Below are 19,447 nucleotides of genomic sequence, written 5' to 3' on the forward strand. Positions count from 1 at the left end.
GAAACTATTTAGAAGTTCTAATTACTACAGAGAAATCAGAGACAAAAGTTACCTAAGAGAGGAAAGAACAGCCTGGCATTTGAAGAGGATATAGAATTTAAGACATTTCTTTCCTAACAAACCAAAATCCATCTGTGTTTTGCAAAAATCTCAAGGAACATTATCTCTGAAAAAGGGGATACTGATGCAAGAATCTGCATGAGACAACTATCGTCACTATAATCACAAAACAAATAATCTCTCAATTTAAAAACAATTTCCTGAGAAGATGGCGAAATTTGCAATTTAAGGCTATTTCAGCCATTCACTGGCATCAGCTACAGAGYCCATGAAATCCAGCTCCAAACATTGCAACGTGTCACACTTTCTGTACCAGACTTCAAAGTGTTTTCTCCACATTTTACTCTAGCTATGTTTGAAATGGCTGTACATGTGTATTACTTCYACCACTCGGCTACTGCACCTTAAAGAACAATGCACAAACACCAGTGTGCAGTGATTAATCACATGGACATACATATATAAACGATTTGTTGGATTTACTGAGTTAAATACTGTTATTTTCTAGTACCATATGGATTTCAGATTCAGAAGGCAAAAGTGGGTAATACTCAAGTTCTGCTTTTCTTCTATCATTTTCTTCTTTTTCAAGAACCAATAATGCTTACCTATTTCATCATTCATCAAATGTGACACTCTCTATATGACAAGTTACATTCAGTACCACTGTCAGAGCTACACAGACACGTTTTCTGGGATAGGTGTGCAGATTACACAAGTACAGCAAACCCTTCTGATTACAGGCTACACACCAAATTTCAGACACCTGAATGCCACAAAATACACAGTGCCAACCTTAGAAAACCATGGAGAAGAGATTTTCAGAACAGCTGAAGAGCAACAGTTCCCATGTTAGGATGTCACGGCTTTACCTTTGCTGCAGGTTAGGATATCCAGAAAAACTAAAGGAGACCTTTCTGGCTTGCTTCCTCCCTCCCACTGCTAAGGCTGAATGTAYCTCGGGACCCTGCACCATGACAATCTAAATCTCATGTGTCACAAAAGAAGCACATTTGAATTGCATTGAGAGTCACTGGCTAACTACCCACACCTCTAAACATTTAAATATCACAGGTAAATGTGTCCCAATACAGAACATCCCCAAAATAATATCCCCTAATCCTTGGAAGTATATACAAAAATCTAAACATTTCTCTCTATGGCATTTTAAGATAGATCTAAGTCCCGGATAGGACCATGTGTTTAAATACCACTACATGAGCACAGTTCACTGCACACTTTTTTTACAACACACCTATGCTTTCAATTTATTATGCACTAACAATCTGATGAAAGAGATTAATAATAAACCTTTAATTAATTTTTTATGCCCAAATCACATATCAGATACAAATCTATTCCACTTCCAAGGAGGAACTACAATATACAAGGAGAATGGTTTAAATAGTTATCTAAAGTAAGCTGTCAAGCTGACATTTTCACTATTCAAATGCAGTCAYCCTCCAAATATGCTTTCCCAGTCCTCTCACCGAGAACTCTTCTTTTTTTGAAAAAACAACCAAGCTATGTGAGAACCCACCTAAATTAAAAAGCAAACACATATTCAAACCCAGCAGGGCCTGCATTTCGTGTAGCTTTATCTATACTGCAAGGTACCCCGTCAGTGGCACAGCGAAGCAGGTATAGCAGAGCTCCGGGACAAGAGCTGCCGGAGAGAACCGCCCTTTACCCCCGGCCGTGCAAAGGCCGTGACCCGCCGGCCCTACCCGAGCACCGGCAGCCCCGGCTGAGCTGGGAGCTGCTGCCGGCCGCTCGCCCAGCCCCGGCCCGGCGGGCGCTCGCCGCCGCACGGAAAGAGCGCTCGCACCCCCGGCCCGGGAGGCCGCAGGCAGTGCTGCCCCGGCGCCGGCGGCAGCCCCTGACCCTAAGGCCGCCGGGGCTCCGAGAGCAGTTTCGGGCACCCGGGATCCCACACTGCCACTGTGGGGACGGGACGCGGGGAGCTCCCACCACGCTCGCTCCAGGCCCGGCAGCCGTGCGGGCCCCGCGGCCCGGGGTACCCCCCGTGCGCCGCAGCGCGGAGAGCGGGGCGACCGCCTCTCCTCCCCGCGCACTCCCGGCTCCGCCGGCTCGGCCTCCCCGCGCCCTGCGCTGCTCCCTCAGCCCTGCTCTGCCCGCTCACCCGGGTCCCGGCCGCCGCCGCCGCCGATCCCGCTGCGCTCACTCTCCCCTCCCGCCTGCTCGCAGCCGCCCCGGCGCTGCCGACGCATCAACATGGCTGATGGGAGAGTCCGCGCCACGTCAAGGGGCAGAGAGCGGGGGCGGGCTGAGCTCCGCCGCTCCCCCGCCCCCGGGGCAGCCCGCCGGCCGCAGTGGGGCTCGGTTCTAGCCATCCCACAGCTTTCTGTCGCTTCGCAGCCTTGACGGCTCCTTCTCGCGCGTGTGTGCGTGTGTTTGTGTTCTCTGCACTGCTCGGCTTTCAGATTTCCKCTAAAGGTCGGTCATCTGCATCGCGATCCCAAATCCGTTCGGGAAAAAAGGCATCCCGACCACCGAGGACACTTTTGCCTTCTCTCGTCCCCGGCAGCGCTCAGCTCCTCCGTGCTGCGCCTGTGCCCGCGGGTACCGGGGCTGCCCGCGCCCCGCCGGTGGCTGCGCTGCTCTGTCCGCTGCTGCGCTGTCCGGCAGGGAATTTCTCGGGGCCGAGACAGCCGGGCTTCCGGGAGACCTTGAGCTCACCGTGCTTGTTTCCATCTTCCACCACGTGCACTTATGGCAACTTTTTAACCTGGAAGATTGTTTATGTTTCTTCTGAGTGCCTGGGGGRAAAAAATACTGAAATTATATTCCTGGTGGGTTTTAGCCTGAAACAACCCTTTTTCTCATATTTATAAATGCTTAATACATGTTTGTTTACTATCTGCACAATAATTATCACATAGGCATTACCGTATGGGTTTGTCCGTATTTTTTGTTGGTGTGGTCATCTGTGTATCCCCAAACCCAAGTTACAGTGACTCTTCAGTTTCAGAAATTATTTTTAACAAACTTGTCATGAAAGGCCAGAACGGTAACTTCTGTCATTCCTGAGATATCGTACTGCAACTAATCTGGATGTGAGGGAGGACTGAAAAACATTCTGCTGACTGACTACCATATCCTCCTTTACTGCAATTCGGAAAACATTCTGTGACCACTAACCAAATAKAAATGACTAAATCAAATTTATCCTCTTTTCTTATATGTCAAACATGATTATGATGAAATTTCTTTGCCATTACTATCTCCAGTATGGTTTACCAGTCCTTTTCAATCTAAAAACATGAACAGGTAAACAAAATAGAATTTATGGGAAGGATTTTAAATTTCCTTGTCCACAAATCTCACTCCATTTGTGGGAGTGTTAAACAGGAGCTTGCCAATGACATGCAGCATCCTCATTTTGAACACACAAAAAAAAGGAAAAAAATAAAAGATCAACCCCAAAACCCCATCATGTGGCAAACTTTAAACAGATGCACAGAAAGCAATTCAGTGTTGTAATTTMAAAAGTATTCAAATACCTTGTGAAACATTTTCATAAAATCACCTTAAAAAGAGGCAAGTCCTAATGTCTAAACTGCAGGATGAACTCTGTAAGTAAGAGAAAAAGAGCCAACTGATAGTTAAAGACACTCAAAGGGCAAGAGAGGAAAACAGGAAAGTATACTATTGTGAAAATTCATTACATATAAAAGATACTCAGTTTTTAATTGGTCTTCAGCACAATTTCATTACATAACTCAATCCAATGCTCTAAACTTAAAGAAAAGTCTTGAAGCTGTTMCGATGGCGCAAACCACCGAGAAAATCAAGGAGAAAGAAAAAATGTAGAACAGAGAATAGATATATACTCAATTTAAGAAAATATTTTATTAGTTTCCTATATTAGAATGTAGACTGAAAGCATTTAATTTTTCATGCAGAATTTATCTGTTACTTTTTTTTTTCAGCCAACAGGGCATATCCATTAATGCAGCTCACCCTTTCTTTGGAAAATTAATAACTAAGCAGTTGAAGAGAAAGARTATACATTTCCAGTTCCATTTTTCTCCTTCTCCACTGAGTCATATTTRCTAGCCATTGCATCAGCATTGTTGGAAAGGCATGTAAGGCACAATTTTATTACTTGTGGAAGACTAYCTGTAATAATTAAAAATATGTTTCTTTGTTTAAAAACTATCAATGGAAAATTCCAGAAAAAGTAATCTAAAGATAGAAAGTATATTTAAAGTGTATTTATATTTAAAGTATATTTATATCTGTGGATTCTACAGCTGTTCATAGTTCTTGACTTTACAACAAATAGGAAAAATAAGTTCTGAATATTACCGAAGTATTACAAATGAACTTTTTATAGTTGTACTCACCAAAGTTTTTGTCTTGATCATCAGTCAGCCTTTCCAGAGTTATAACTAGTCCTAGGTAAGCAGGTTTTATTTCTAGTGGTGACTGCYATGGTTGCATACTCAACTAGGACGTTAGATCCGGGTTTCAGAAGTAAAACACCCTGGTACACGTAGGTGCTTTTCAAAACACCTTAAAACAAACAAAAGCCATTTGAGAGGAGGAGTTAAGGTAGATGTTTATTTAGAACTGTTAAAATACCTACTTGCTTTTTTTTAACTCATCAGAAGTATCTAAAACTACTCTGATCTACTAGATCTAGAACGACTTTGTATGCAGAACTAATAGGAAAGATAATATACGGATTGATATTTTRTGAAACAGAAATTTCATAATACACACTGTAAATTATTACAGCATCATCCTTCCACTTTTTATCTAACCTGAAAAACAATGCCCCTTTGTACAAATGCTACCTTGCTTTCTGGCATGTGGGTACTCCCACATGATAGTCTTCGGAWAAAGCCATACAGGAAGAATTCAGGTGTTGACCTTTATAGAATGAGAACTCTGTCTAAATTTATAACCATTAACTTTTATGTAACTGACTTCAACCACAATCTCAAAGCATTTCAAGGAAGGGACGAGTATTACAAATACTGGGTGCTCATAGGAATGGGGGAGCTTTAAAGAATGCCTTGCAAATCTACAGTGTATTAGAATAATGGCACAGAGTAATGAAGTAAGTTATTAAAGGTTTACACAAAAAAATGGGCCTAGTTTGACGGGCAGTGAATTGGCAAACCTCTTTGTGCCACTGCTCTTTGACCAAATTTCCTTGTATTTCCCTCTGGATGATTCCAGGGCAGCCAAGACGCGCAGAGCAGCTCTCCACACGTCCGGGCGCAGGGCCAAGGCTCCCTCAGCGGGGCTGAGGGCCGGAGCGGGGCCGGAGCGGGGCCGGGCCGCCCTGAGGGCTCCGCGGAACCATCCCCGCCCCGCCGCGCTGCCCGGCTCCGCGCGGCCTCGCCCCGCTCTCGCGAGAGCTGCGGAGCCGGGCGSGCTGTGCCGCCGGGGCGGCGCGGCCATGGAGCCGGGCGTGGAGGAGCTGATGCCGCGGCTGCTGCCCGTGGGCGACTGTGACCTGGCCGAGGACTTTGACCCCACCGTGCCCCCCAGGACGCCCCAGGAGTATCTGAAGCGCGTCCAGTGAGTGCCGGGGCGGACGTGCCGGGGGCGATCCCATCACCTTCCCGCGAGAGGGGCGCGGGCGCCACTGCTGCCCAGGCCGGGGCTTCGTGTTGGGGCGCCCAGGCCGGTATAGTCGGGTGTTTTCCACACCTGCAGGAGGAGCAGGTACAGATCTGTTCCCTCTCGTGACCAGCGACAGGACTCCAGTGAATGACATGAAGCCRTGTCGGGTTTAGACTGGATATCARGAAAAGGCTTTTCACCCAGAGGGTGATTGAGCACTGGAACAGGCAAAGYCAGRGATGTGGTCACAGAACCAAGCCTGACAGGGTTCGAGAAATGTTTGGACAGCGCTTTCAGGCACAGGGTGGGATTTCTGGGGTGTTCTGTTCAGGGACTTGAACTCAATGATCYTGATTGGTCCCTTCATGATTTTATGAGAATTTCAGAGACATCCGGCATATATCGACCTATCACAGGAAAGATCAACGTAGTCCACTTGATTCTATTTTGTAGGATTGAAGCAGCTCGATGTCCTGACGTCGTCGTGGCACAAATAGATCCCAGAAAATTGAAAAAGAAACAGACAGTAAACGTTTCAGTAAGTTTTAGAGTTTTTACATGTTTTGAGAAGGAAAAAAACAGGGGGAAATATGTTACTGTAATGATGCTTGTACTAATTTTGGGGAGTCATTGGCATAACTAAATAGCATTGCTAGATTTTAAAAGCATCTACAGAATTAAACGTCTGGGTTTGAAGAAACATCTGCTCAACTGCTAGGTAACAGCTGTCTTTATAACTGATTAAATTGATAATATYCATACTATTTGATACACAGCAGACTGTTTTACTGTCTGAAGAAATAAAATGTTGCATTAAATTTTACAAATATTTAATCATAAAACCTGATATCCTCAGAAGGGTATCTCCATACCTGTCTTTGGGTTTAAGTCTATATCTAGCATAAGGGTAGTTAAGTGCAGCTAAGCTTTACTAAAGTTAAATTCTAGCACTAYTTTTTCTTCCTTTTGAAAGGAATATTTTATTGGAACTTTTCCTTAYTGTTGAATCAGATTTTTCTGTTGTTGCATTGCCCTGCCAGCTTGATTTTTAATCTACTTTCAAATCATTCAAGAGACCAAGTTTGCCTTCCTCCAGTGAAAACCATGTAATCTGGTATGCCCTACTAGAAATTTCACTACTAAATTGATCAAGGAAAGTTTCTAGTACTGACAKGACCTTGCAACTTCTGTAGCCATTCTCTTAATCTGTGTGTAGTGGTATTCTTAAACACTTGTAGAAAAATTTCAATTTTTAAATAACTCTCTCATATCAATCTTTAAAGAGGTTATATCTACTTTACTGTCAATTTTCTAGATGTTTTTGTGGTCTTCTATCYTCCTCAGCTTACTATCCTGACAAGTAGAATGCCTAAGACTGATAGCATCTCGCCCAGATAAGGAAATGGCATCCTGCTTTTTGTAAGCAGGGAAAAGCAGAACAATTGCTGAAAGGAAGACCTTAAATAATTCTTTCACAATGTACTTTGAAGATGCAGTTTTCCTTCTTATGTACATATGACRAGTCAAACAGAAGAAATTTTGTCTAAACCAAATTCTTCATTCAGTYTTGGATGGAGATGTCTTCTTAGATGAAAATTTAAAGGATATTGTTTACCCGACAGTAAACATTTACTGGTTCTCTTGTTTTTAAGGATTCTTCTTATAAACCTCTCTTTACATTATAATTATTGCCAGTGTTTTCTCAGATTTCCGGATGTCGGCCTGCTCCTGAAGGATACTCTCCAACGCTCAAGTGGCAGCAGCAGCAAGTGGCCAATTTCTCAGCTGTTCGTCAGGTACAAGATAGTGTGTGAGGAGTCTTGCACAGTCTAAATAGATCATACCTGTGCTTTACAGGGGACAACTTTACATCTAGTATGGAAATGTTGTGATTTCATAGCAGGATTCATGTTCATAGGCAAGTGTTTTAATTCCTTGAAAGTTAACTGGGCATATACTCTGTGGCTTTTAAAGAGTCACTTTCAAGAAATTCTCCTTCAACAAAAATGTCAGTATTTAGATTAAATTATATGGAGTAGGAGAGGAAGGACAAAACCCACTGCAATGTTATGTAGTTATATTGAAACCTAGTGTTAGCAGGAAATGTTCTGCAGARCTCACATTAACTAAAAACTAAGTGGATYCTAACCCATCAGGAGATTCATAAAGTTCATTCATACAGTCCATTTAGGAATTTGTACACAGAGGTGGCATCCATTATGAGGAAAAATACTGATTGAGTAAAACATATTTTTAAGTTTGTGATGTTAGCACAGACTTTAATCTTTCCTACCACATTTGTATCCTGTTCAAAATTACACARCAAGAAAAGAAAATTAGGCAGTCTCAAAGGGTAAAAGGTAGAAGTTCAGGTAACCTTTACTAAAGTTTTAAACTGAAGGAAGGTTGTTTTTGGATTAAATACAAGGAAGAATTCTTTTACAGTGAGGGTCATGAAACACTGGCACAGGTTGCCCAGAGAGGAGTGGGTGCCCCATCCCTCACAACATTAAAGGTCAGGTTGGATGGGGCTCTGAGCCTGATGTAGTAGATGTTCCTGCCCATGGAAGAGGGGTGAAAGTCCCTTCCAGTGCAAATCTTTCTATGATTCTACTATTCTCTATGCACAATTCAAACAGGTGAAAAGGAAAATATAATAAAGATGTACGCAGGGATCATTTGTGACTCCAGTGATGTAGACTGAACGTTTACACTGACATCTAAAGGCTTATTCAGTGTATAGTGAATTATGCTCAAATCAATTGTCTTCTCATCAGTGCCAGAATTAATACTGTTAASTATGAGACTATCTTAAAAAATATTTTGAACCAAAAAAGAGCATCAGAATTCACTTGTTTAGTGAATCTAGACAAGTGTTTAGTGAATCTAAACAAAATTTAGTGAATCTAAACTGCATCAGCTGCTGTTATAGCATTTTTAGTGGTCTTTTATATGGTTACAGTAACAACTGGAGCSGGAGACAAATTTCTTAGTAACTGTCAAGCAGGCCTCTTTGTCTAACACGGGATTCCTGTGAGGTAAAAGAAATATGCTAAGAAAGCACACTTGCCTTCTTTCAAACAACTCTGTAGACATTYGATACAGATAAAGACCACTGGTGGAAATAAGGTATTGGTTTTATGTGTGCTTATGGATTAAATCAAATTGTGGCTTTTCTTAGGATTGTTCTAACAGGAAAGGTCTAGAAGACTTTGAAGCTTACTACCTCAGCTTAATTTTATGTAATACACTTCAAAATTCTTCCAGCTTTAACATTACCCAGTATGAACATCGTAATTACATTTCTGYTAAGAGGCATGGGAAATATTTAGCCAGTTGTGCTGGCTATAAATCTACTGATGTATAGAAAACCAGAAAGCATAATTTTCATACATTTTAAGAATAATGAAGAGCCCTTGTGGTTAGGATAAAATAACTGAAGAGTTAAACTGTTATTTGGCTTTGTTTTAATTACTYAGAGCCTGAACAAGCACAGGAATCACTGGCGGTCACAAAACTTGGACAGCAATGTTACTATGGTRAGTAGAATTCATAACAGGGCTCTGTGGTTTGTTTTCTCAGTTATTAAATCCATAACTAATCTTGCTTTATAGTTTCATGCAACAATTTATGAGTATTACCAAGTTTTTCCTCTAGTGTCTTCAAGAAAACAGTATTACACAGTTTTCATCTCTTTTTATTTACTTCAGCCAAAATCAGAGGATGAAGAAGGCTGGAAGAAGTTCTGCCTGGGTGAAAGAGTATACTCAGAAATAGATGACCTATCTGATAATGAAAATTTAGGCATTGATTACATGAAGGTGAGTATAGGACTTCTACTTTTCACACGAATTGTCAGAAACAATCCCACTGTTTATTATTACTTCGTGCTAAATTGAAAATAGGCGTTCTGGTGAGCCCACAAAGTCCCATTTTTTGTTCCTTTTAAGCGGAAACTAAGCAAAGCAAAGAACATATCTGTTTCTTCCATCAAAATCTAAAGATTTCCTTCATCTGTTAATGGCTCAAGTGCACTACCTTGTTCTCACTGAACTGAATGGAAGCTTTCTTAGTAGCCTGGCTTAGCATTTTGTTGCATGGTGATGTGGTTACCCTCCTCGTACCTATTATCCTACAAACACGCCCTTCACTGCATCATTTTGAAAACCCAAATTTTCAACAAATAACCACAGAAGCAAGGTTCTCTGATACCGGTTTCAAACCTGGACCTTCAATTTTCTTGAAAATAGTTTTTAGAATAGATTTTAAACCTCAGAACAGACTTCCAAATCACTACAAGTGTCTGAACATCAAATTAAAATCTTTTTATGTTCTAAATTACAACAGAAATGTTTGTGATGATGTTTCCAACTTGATTTTTTTCAGGTGGGCTTTCCCCCCTTGCTAAGTATTGTAAGCAGGATGAATCAGGTAAGCCTATCTCTTAGAATCATATAGTGACATTGCCTAAATCATTATTTCTCATTTCTGTCTGTTGCTGAAGGCTTATTTATTTTCTTTGCCTAGAGTAGGCGATCATTTATTACAAATTCTATTCACTGTAAGCTTAGAAGGAAAACATTCTCATTATCTCACCTTCTGCTACAAATAACTTTATTAGCAAAGATTTATTGTGACTAATTCTGAAAGTATTTTGTTGTTGTAATTTCTCTGTAGATTTGATGTTTGAATTTTTGCTGAATACCCCAATAGGTACTTGACAGTGTTTTTAAATTTCTCATTTAGAAATGAGAAAATTTTAGTTTTWAGTGCAGTCCTTCAATTTGATTGTRAATTTTTATGTACATTGCAAGGCTAGAGGAATCACGCTTTCCTTTACTACATTTTGCACTTGCCACCATTACACTCAACCAGCCAGTCAGTGTGATGCCTCTCTCCTAATCTGTAGCTACTTATCCATAACTTTCCATTAGCACAGAAAATAATTTCATATAAAGTTATTTTCAAGGAGTGGTGACTTCAACACTGACTTTACCCTTATACGTAACTTCAACCTGGAATAAACACTGTGGAGTAGAAATACATTTTATATAATAAAATCCTTCTACCTTCAGGTAGAAGGGTAGCAAAACAAGACATTGCAGGTACTATATTGTCTCTTTCTGTTCCTCTTTTGAAGGCAACAGTAACCAGTGTCTTAGAATACCTGATAAGCTGGTTTGGAGAGAAAAAATTTACTCCAGAACTGGTAATTTTTAATTTATTCCAACTATTTTCACATGAATGCATTAAAGAAAGAATAAAATGTTTGCACTTCTGTATTAAGTTATTCCAATTTTTTAAGAGTTCTCTAGATGGTTGTATCATATTGTTACTTTCAAAACTTTCTTGATTAGATATAAAAAGGAGTATTTATAGTAGTTTTTGGAAGGCTCAAATTACAAAATATAACAGATACAGACACATCAAGTACTGCCCAAACCCCCTCCCCTTTGTATCACTCCCCACACTAACTTAGGCCGCAAGATTCAATGAGAATGTTGAGGAGAGGAGAGAGACCTGCAGCAGCTTCGGTTCTTTGGTCRGGGTGCTACACACTGTTTACCAATACATTCAGTTTAGTTTGGAGGTGCATTACAGTGTGCTGGCAAAGACACATTTAATCTTTCCACAGCACAGACCAGAAAGCTTAGCTGCATTCATGTGGTGACAAATCAAACCTACTAAGAGCTCTGGATTGACAGGATACATTGGCATGGAATTTGTCCACAACTAGACTGRCCAGCTGTGTAATGGCATCATATCTAAAGAAGACCTTGGTGGATGCATCCCATCTCCTTCAGCACCACAAAGGAAAAGAGTAATTAAAAATTACATGATGCTTAACATAGGGTCACTGTTTTTCTTCAGTCACTTAAAGGCCTTTCATATTCTGTCTTTTCCTGGATAAGACTTTTCTTTTTAACTAACATGTTMGAATGTGCACATTGGCTTTTAGTTTAATGCCCAAATGAAGGCCATTAGACACTAGAATTAAATTATGAAGTTAGACTGGTAATAGAAGTTTGAATTTGTGAGAATGCAGTAGAATTCAGTGATGTAAAACTCAAAGGACATGTTTTCACAGTGGTGCAAATCTTAAAGCAGATCTAACCACTAATGCCACAAAAATCTGAGTTCATACATTCACTCTTCAGGAAAGTTTTTTCACAGATTGTGAAGATAAAAATTAATAGCCAAATAGTAATGTTTAGATATTACTAAAATAATTCTTCCTTCAGACTGTAATAGTGCCAACTGTAATAATTTATATCTTGGCCAGCAATCAAAAAAATGCCAGGAAACCCAAGAGTAGTGCTCACAAGAATCTTATCTAGAGACACAAACCCCTCTACCATGCAGTGTCTAATTCAGTTTTCAAAATTCAATTATAGCATGTAGCATGCAAATGCCATTTTGTTTTAAAACTACGCTTCAGTCCTGCTCTATGTAACATGAATTGCTTGAATCTTCATGGAAATGCTCAGAATCAAAACCCTCATTTGAATCCTCACAGGGTCGATGGCTTTATGCACTGTTGGCATGCCTTGAAAAACCTTTGCTACCTGAAGCTCACTCCCTTATTCGACAGCTGGCAAGACGCTGTTCAGAAGTCAGGGTACTAGAGGTAAGATTTAATATAACTGTACAAAGGACTTGGTGAATCTAGGGGGTAAGTAGGATCCTTTTTCAGAAGTCTTAGTGTTCATATTCCATGTCCTAAGTTTGCTGGAGAATGAAGGGAAGACTACAAACACATGTGAAAGGGCATGTAACAGCTCTTCATTTGACACAGGTAACAAAACAATTGTTGTAATTTCTCTCTTTTCCAGGAGAGCAAGAATGAAGAACAAATATCAGCTCTGAACTTGATAATCTGCTTAGTTAGCAGGTGAGGCAACATACACCTAAACTAGTAATATATGTCCMTCATAAATGTGTGAGTACTCATACTAACCTAGATCTTTGTAAAAGTGAAAGTCAATAAAAGTACCCTCGGCCAATGTAGCAAATATACTTAGCTAAAAGGACTTAAGATAAACCTAAGAGTAAAATTAGCTTATTTCTTCCCTCAGCTGCGCCCCCTGAATCATAAATCATAATCATGACAGCAACACTAAAAGATGAACTAGAAAGCAATGGGTCAGACAACTTGAAGGAAGGAATATGTAGCACTGGAGGTTTCTTACCCTATTCCATTTCATTTGTAGGTACTTCGACCAACGTGACCTGGCTGATGAGCCTTCCTAGGCTGTTTTGGAAAACATCCAGTATTTTGCATTGCCATAGTATAAACAGCATTATCAGAGGTAACAGTGAGATACTGCACTGTTCAGACCTGAAGCACTACACAATGCCTTCAGAATACCCTCATGGTAATGCATTTGGGACAGCTGTGAAAAACTTAAGATGAGTTTTAGCTGAGATTGTCAATATCTCCAATACCATCATCACTATCATCATAAACTGGTAATTGAAGCGTCTGGCATCAGCTCTCAAGATCCTGTCTTTGTAAACTACTTTTTTTGGTTAGAAATTTCTACAATCTGAATAATCCTATGGACACTGCTATTAGGTGAAGTCTGAGGTTACRTTACAAATTATTATYCTTTTTCTAACAGACTTATCCGTTTTTTAATAAAATAAAAATATTTTAAAGATTGTTCTTAAACATTGTGGGGTTTCTCATTCTATACTATTTAACAGCAACCTTACTATAGAAGTCTATACAGTTAGGGCTGAAGGTGTTTTTTCAAGTTTTGGTGCCTGAGCTGTAGCACTACTTAGCAGTTCAACTAYAGCCAATACTGACACACTTGTTTTAGAAAAACATAAACATTAGTACTTCCTGCGAATTAATACTATTTTTAGTAAACAATTGTAGAAAACAGTGAAAATTACACACATGTATTCAAAGCTCTTAAAAGAAGCATTTATTAACAGAATGAGCAAATTTATTTTCTCTATGGTTGACAAATACATTACCTTGCTTATTTATATATATTTAACAGAGTGCTGTGCCAGGAGGATCACTATCTGATTGTACATATATGATCCTCTGGTTCTAATGATCTTCARCAATTGAATGAACTATGAATTCAGCTGATAGCAGCAGATAGTATTAAATGACATCTGCTCTCTGTGTATTGTAAAATTAAAACCCCTCAGAATTTAAAATAATTACCCATAACCAGTTATTGATATATCTTTAATATATCTTTGAATGACAGGCACTCTTGCATGTGGAATGGTAGTCTTAGGTGTCAAGTGAGAAATCAAAGTGAATTATAGTAATAGTGTTAATTATGGAGATGCAAGTATCAGATTTGTGTATGTTGATACTKAGTGTCTACCCCACTGCAGATGCCTAAATGGGATGACACTGAAATGTCCATCTATTATATATACAGTGTAGATTATTTCTGGTCTCTTTAGTAACATTTTCAACATGTTGAAAGCGGATGACTTGGCAGCTGAAAAACCTATGAAAGMATACTAGCTAGTTATTTCTCCAGTCCTGCAACTCCAAACAAATCTCATAGAGGTCTATTATCACCATCTTCCTCTGAATTTCCAGGGTAAGAATACAGGCTTTTCAATCAAACTGCAAATCCTCACTGAGTACCACACTACTGTAGTTCCTTCCACCTCTGCTAATTCTATAAAAAGTTGGACAGCATTTGGCTGGTTCATATTTTGCTCTACATGTTTCCAAGAACTGTTAAGTTATTCAGCTACAATTACTGTGAACTATAATTCAGAGTACCTGAAAAGATGAAGACTTAGTCACACCTTAAGCTCAAGCATAATAAAACCCTGGTTATCACATTTATAATCTCTAGCTTGACAGCTTGTGACAGCTTTCTAGAAAAGGCTTGATCTACTATAAGCTTTAGACTTCTGAAGTTTACGGAAGAATGTTTTCCACTGTTCTTGCCCACCACGCAACTGTACAACATACACTTCTCCCAACACAGARGGTAATTTTATATCAAAGGTGCTATTTTAACACGTCAGTTTTTCTAATTTTTCAGCACATTATTTACAGGTCTCAAAAACAGAGACTGAATCTATCACAAGGCATTATCACACTTGTAAATAAACACCATAAGTTTCTGTTGTGATGCATTTGAATTATAAGGCCTGAGCCTGCCAACAAAAAAAAAATAGCAAAATTGGTTAGGAATTTTAACAAGATGTTTTCATGCTCACCTAAGGCAAGATACATAYAGTTATGCAAATCCTGCAACAAGTAGTATCCAGTAAATCCTAGTGTCCTCAAGATATTCTTTATAGCTTCTTTCAGACCTAATAATCTTCCTGCACACWCTTATTTACAGAAGTGAGCCATAGCTAGCAATTAAAAATAATTATATTAATTTTGAGTCTGTGCACAAGCTAGAACAAATTTCCTTCATTCTGACACAAGAAACAGCTGCTAATCTTAGGGAGGTTTGGAGAAACTTTAAAACTATGTAAAAATAAGTTCTCTTCTACTGCCCCAAATTCCTACAAAGGAACTACCAAACATCTTTAATGAATGCTCATGTGCTAATGGCTCCATCTGAATGCTCTCTGCTCACGTGCTAATGGATCCATCAAGGAAATACAAAAGCAATCGCTGCCTCCCACTGCACCTCAGGAGTGAAGGGAAAGGTAGCTGTTGGGCATTCACATTGGGCAACACAATACACATTTTTTATTCCAATGTAGTCTTGGTCAGGATTTTTCACTGTTCTCTAACCCTCCTCTAGTCTTCCAGGCTCTTCTGGTAATTGAAATATTTTGCTGGAAACTTTAGAATAGATGGGTTTTACCATGTGGACATTATAACCTTGGTATAGAATAAATATTATACCAATACAGAATAAATAGTGTTATTTCAATTAATATTTATTATATATTTTAGAATTGTGCTGCACACTGCTATAATTTACACATTATATACAAGATTGAGCCAAGATACTGAATCCATACACAAAGGTTTTTTAAAGTAGATATCCAGATTTGAACGTGCTTTATATCTTCTGTATCATCACCTGAAATTTACCTGTAAGAAAAGYAGTCAGATCCCATTACCATTACAGTTATTTCTCCAAGTCATTATTCTCTTGTAATAATTTTTTTCAAAGACATAGTAAAGAACATTTCAATCTTACAGTTTAATTGTAAGCAGTTGAGCCATTATTTAAATTTAGCATTTAAATTTTAACTCCACACTGAACAGCCTTTTCCTTTTTTTCTGTAAGTTGACCATGTCCCACATAACAGAAGTTTTGACAGCTAAATTTAAAATTTTTGCAAAGTCTATGGAAAACTTTTAATTGAGCAGCTAGGGTAGTTACAATTGACTTTACTTACTTTCTTAATGACTCCTATAGAGAAAGATCTCCACTTATGCAAATAACCTTCTGGACACACATCCTTAACATTTAATGCTTCCAAATGTAAATACAACTTCTTAGTTTTCTTTCCACTCAACATGGGGGAGGTTTTCCTCTGTCAGTATTTTCTAAATACTAAAGGATTTAGTGGCAAGCCATATCCTGAAGTTCATATGGATCCTATGGCCCAGCAACTTCAAACAAATCCCACTATGAAAAATGCTTATAGTGGCAACAAAGTCAGTCAGGAGAGTTACCAAGTGGGCTAATAATTGAATATTTCAAGTACTTACATGCAGGCATTGATGAAACTTCAGCTGTTACAATACTCTTTATTCCCAAATTCGATAGGCCTCCTCTGATTAGTCCACAGGTGAATGCTAAATACTAAATACAAAGTTACACTTCAAGTAAGCTTCAACAGTGAAAACAATGGGGGTTTYGTTATGTTACCATGCTTGAGAGACTGTCAGGTCTCTGTTAGGAAAGCTCCAACATTTGGTAGAGCAGAGCTCACTATACAGATTGTTCTCATTAGAGGCACTACTTTGACTCACTTGTTTCTATTTCCATTAAACATGTAGGAATTTAATATCCTTAAAACAATTATTCCCMAGATTTGACCAAAATTAGCAACTGGTATTAAAATCAACGAAGGAGAAACAGTCCAAGACTTCTTGTCTCGTCCAAGCACTCTTGTACAGGTCATATCTTAGAATACAAATGCCTGCGGTTATTTAAAACTTGTATTGCAAAACAGAAGAAACATTTCACCAAATACCAAAATAAAAATCCCAAGAACAGGAGCCATCTGTGAGGACTAAGATYAAGAATCAAGAAGCCATTAAACAGAACTGAATGTCCCGTTTCTAAATCGACCTGAACCAAAGTGCTCTATTATGGGTTCTGCAGAGGCACAGATTTTACTTACCTAAACTTCTACTGTAACTCGGCATTTGCCCTCATAACTATTTTTAATTGGTGGAAGATCTTTCTGAACATTCACATCATCTCAGAAACTTGTTTTAGGTAACAAATAGTATCTTCCAAATGTGTTTTGGAAATTTTAAAAAAGTTTCTGAAAACACATGCTTTCCAAAGAGAAAGAATTTGTGTCACAGTGGCAGTAGTGGCAGACAAGCTTCCCCCATGAAGTAACTCAAACGTAACAGCAGCAACCATGACCATTTTTTGCATTATAAATCAAATCCACTGTTCTAAAACATGCTGCCTTTCTAAAAAGCATACAGGTTCTGAAGACTTTTCTTTAGCCTCTCTTTTGAAGAGTTTGTATCCAATTACAAAATTTAAAATTATTATTAATAGATAAAGGTAATTAAAATCAAACAAGTAGACCCCCCCACTAYAAAATCAAAGGGTACCTTTGGTGCATGTTCTAAATATTGCTTTCCTGCAGACATTTGTGTCAGGAGACGAAATTTATTGTCTTGAAGGACATAAATACCCTGTTTAAAAAGAAAAAATGGGGGTTTTAGTTAAATGTGCAGTAACAAAACAAATATGGAAATTTTGGGTTTCYTATCCAGTAATTAATTCTAGACTAAGAAAAACAAAGAATGCACAAGCAACTCAAAACTTTTCACCMGTTTTCTAAGTTAAAAYRTGTTCTACAGCATTATTACCTGATGATTAGTCCTTAGGTTATCTATTTGTTTTTTGAAKACAGTTGTCCAAAAATCTTTGCAAATGAACTTCATAATATCTAATTCATCCTTGAACCTKGCTGTGTCTTTTGTAAACCTAAGGAGATAAGTGAGAAATACATCAATAATGATGGTACACACAACCTGATCAATTAAACAGAGAAGTAATTTTTTTTAAATGGTATTATATTTTTTGAGATAGTTATAGAAATCAGTTTTCCAACCACTGTACAGTATCATTCTATCATTACTCTGCATTCATCAAGTATTTYAAGAGCAAAACAGTGCTATCTTAATATCTCCAATATGAGAACAGAATGAATTGTTCTAATTCCATAATTATTAAACACAACTGACATACAGAAGAGTGGAAAGTGCTCCCATCAGTTTTATTTTCAACAAAATATCTAAATAGGAGATAAATATAATGCTTATACCTATACTACTCCTTGGAAGCAGTTCTCCAAATAAGCACTCTAACATAGAAACAATCTAAAACTTGTTCCCGTTTTTCAGAAGGGACCTCTTTCTCTTGCTTRTTTCAGATTTCTCTCCCTTTATCCTCGAGGGTATTTAACTGCCACTAAAGCAACACTTTGCTCAACGAAAGCATGACTTCAGAAGCTCAAAAGTCTCCACATGACCTCGGAACAAGGATGCTGGAGTTGCATCGCTGGTCCCCAAAGGACCCGAGCTACTCAGTCGCGAAGCTGGCAAAAACTGAGAGCGTTTTACAAAAACAAAATAGAGTAACAGCCAATCATAAAATTATGTTTCAGKAAATTAGAAAGAGAATAAAGTCATGAAACATACCAAAAGCAGGAAACATACAAAAGTCTACACAAAGTAGAATTAAAGAGRATAAGCATTAAAAGTAACCGTATAATTCGGTTTTCATGATGGGAAGCACTAGGAAAACAAGACACTCCGAAACTGTCCTGTGATACTCAAAAACACAAGTCCCCCCAAGAATGAGATACGTATAGAGGAGATGCCAGGTCYCCAGCGTAACCCTGTGCACCCAAAGCACCGAGCGGGCAGGTGTGTTTGCCTGGCGAGGTGAAAACCTCGAGGAAAGAGCAGCGCMCGCCGGCTGCGGGAGAGGGACGAGGGCGCTGCCCGGGCCCGGCGGGGACTCACCTCTCGATGAGCCCCTGCCCGACGCGGAAGCCCATGCTCTCCAGCTTGGTGGTGCAGCGCCCGTTCTCCTGCAAGACACAAGGCGCCGCCRCAGCGTCAGCCTCGGCCGCTGCCGGGCGGCCCCGGGGCAGCCCCGGCCCCACTCACCCCTTCGCCCTGCTCGGCGGCGCGGTACAGCCCCGCCACCATCTCGCTGTGCAGCAGCAGGAACAGCGCCTCGTCCGCCATCGCCGGGGCCGCCGCCCCTTCCGGGCGAGCCCAGACACCCGCGGGAGCTCCCCACCGAGGCGGGGCGGCCCAGCAGTGCCAACCGGGCCGATTCCTCCCGCCGGGAAGYGCTAGGAAAGGGGCTCTCGCGTTACAGCTCGGCTGAGCCCGCGAACTCGGGCGGYGCCGCCAGCCCGGAGGCCTGAGCAGGCGCCGGGGCCGGGGACCAAACGCCCCGCTCCTGCGGAGCTACCCCGCCCACCCTACTGTGGGAGCCGGGCGGAGCGCGGGTGTGTCACTGCCTTCGGGACAGCGCCTGTGTCCTCCCTCATCCGCCACGGGGAGCCACAGAGCGGCACCACCTGCGGCCGGGCAACAGCGCGGTTTAAA

At 40.1% G+C, this 19,447-nt stretch overlaps 2 protein-coding genes and 1 long non-coding RNA gene across 4 annotated transcripts; 1 reads left to right on the forward strand and 2 right to left on the reverse strand.

The window, feature by feature from the left end:
- Positions 1-2,182: 2,182 nt before the first annotated feature.
- Positions 2,183-5,436, reverse strand: LOC130575234 (uncharacterized). Its single transcript, XR_008965532.1, has 4 exons — positions 4,431-5,436; positions 4,045-4,203; positions 3,585-3,654; positions 2,183-2,840 (listed from the first exon to the last, which is right to left on the reverse strand). It is a non-coding gene; the product is annotated as an uncharacterized LOC130575234 (long non-coding RNA).
- Positions 5,437-5,446: 10 nt separating this feature from the next.
- Positions 5,447-13,327, forward strand: GEMIN2 (gem nuclear organelle associated protein 2). 2 transcript variants are annotated; one of them, XM_057368707.1, is made up of 10 exons: positions 5,447-5,616; positions 6,115-6,199; positions 7,368-7,457; positions 9,141-9,200; positions 9,372-9,482; positions 10,048-10,092; positions 10,802-10,870; positions 12,179-12,289; positions 12,495-12,553; positions 12,873-13,325. In XM_057368707.1, the coding sequence occupies exons 1-10, from the start codon at positions 5,495-5,497 to the stop codon at positions 12,910-12,912; spliced, it is 792 nt and encodes a 263-aa protein (XP_057224690.1). In that variant the 5' UTR covers positions 5,447-5,494; the 3' UTR covers positions 12,913-13,325. The 2 variants fall into 2 exon arrangements, with proteins under 2 accessions (XP_057224690.1, XP_057224771.1); XM_057368788.1 differs by lacking the exon at positions 10,802-10,870 and having other exon boundaries at positions 12,873-13,327.
- Positions 13,328-15,534: 2,207 nt separating this feature from the next.
- On the reverse strand, positions 15,535-19,298 carry TRAPPC6B (trafficking protein particle complex subunit 6B). The gene is made up of 6 exons (XM_057368908.1): positions 18,998-19,298; positions 18,851-18,918; positions 17,690-17,807; positions 17,429-17,512; positions 16,340-16,433; positions 15,535-15,712 (listed from the first exon to the last, which is right to left on the reverse strand). Exons 1-6 carry the CDS (start codon positions 19,076-19,078, stop codon positions 15,681-15,683), a joined length of 477 nt encoding a protein of 158 aa, XP_057224891.1. The 5' UTR covers positions 19,079-19,298; the 3' UTR covers positions 15,535-15,680.
- Positions 19,299-19,447: the final 149 nt, after the last annotated feature.

The sequence above is a fragment of the Malurus melanocephalus genome, unplaced genomic scaffold (genome assembly GCF_030028575.1).
Source record: "Malurus melanocephalus ecotype Western Australia unplaced genomic scaffold, MMel_1.1 scaffold_0, whole genome shotgun sequence".
NCBI classification, from domain to species: domain Eukaryota; kingdom Metazoa; phylum Chordata; class Aves; order Passeriformes; family Maluridae; genus Malurus; species Malurus melanocephalus.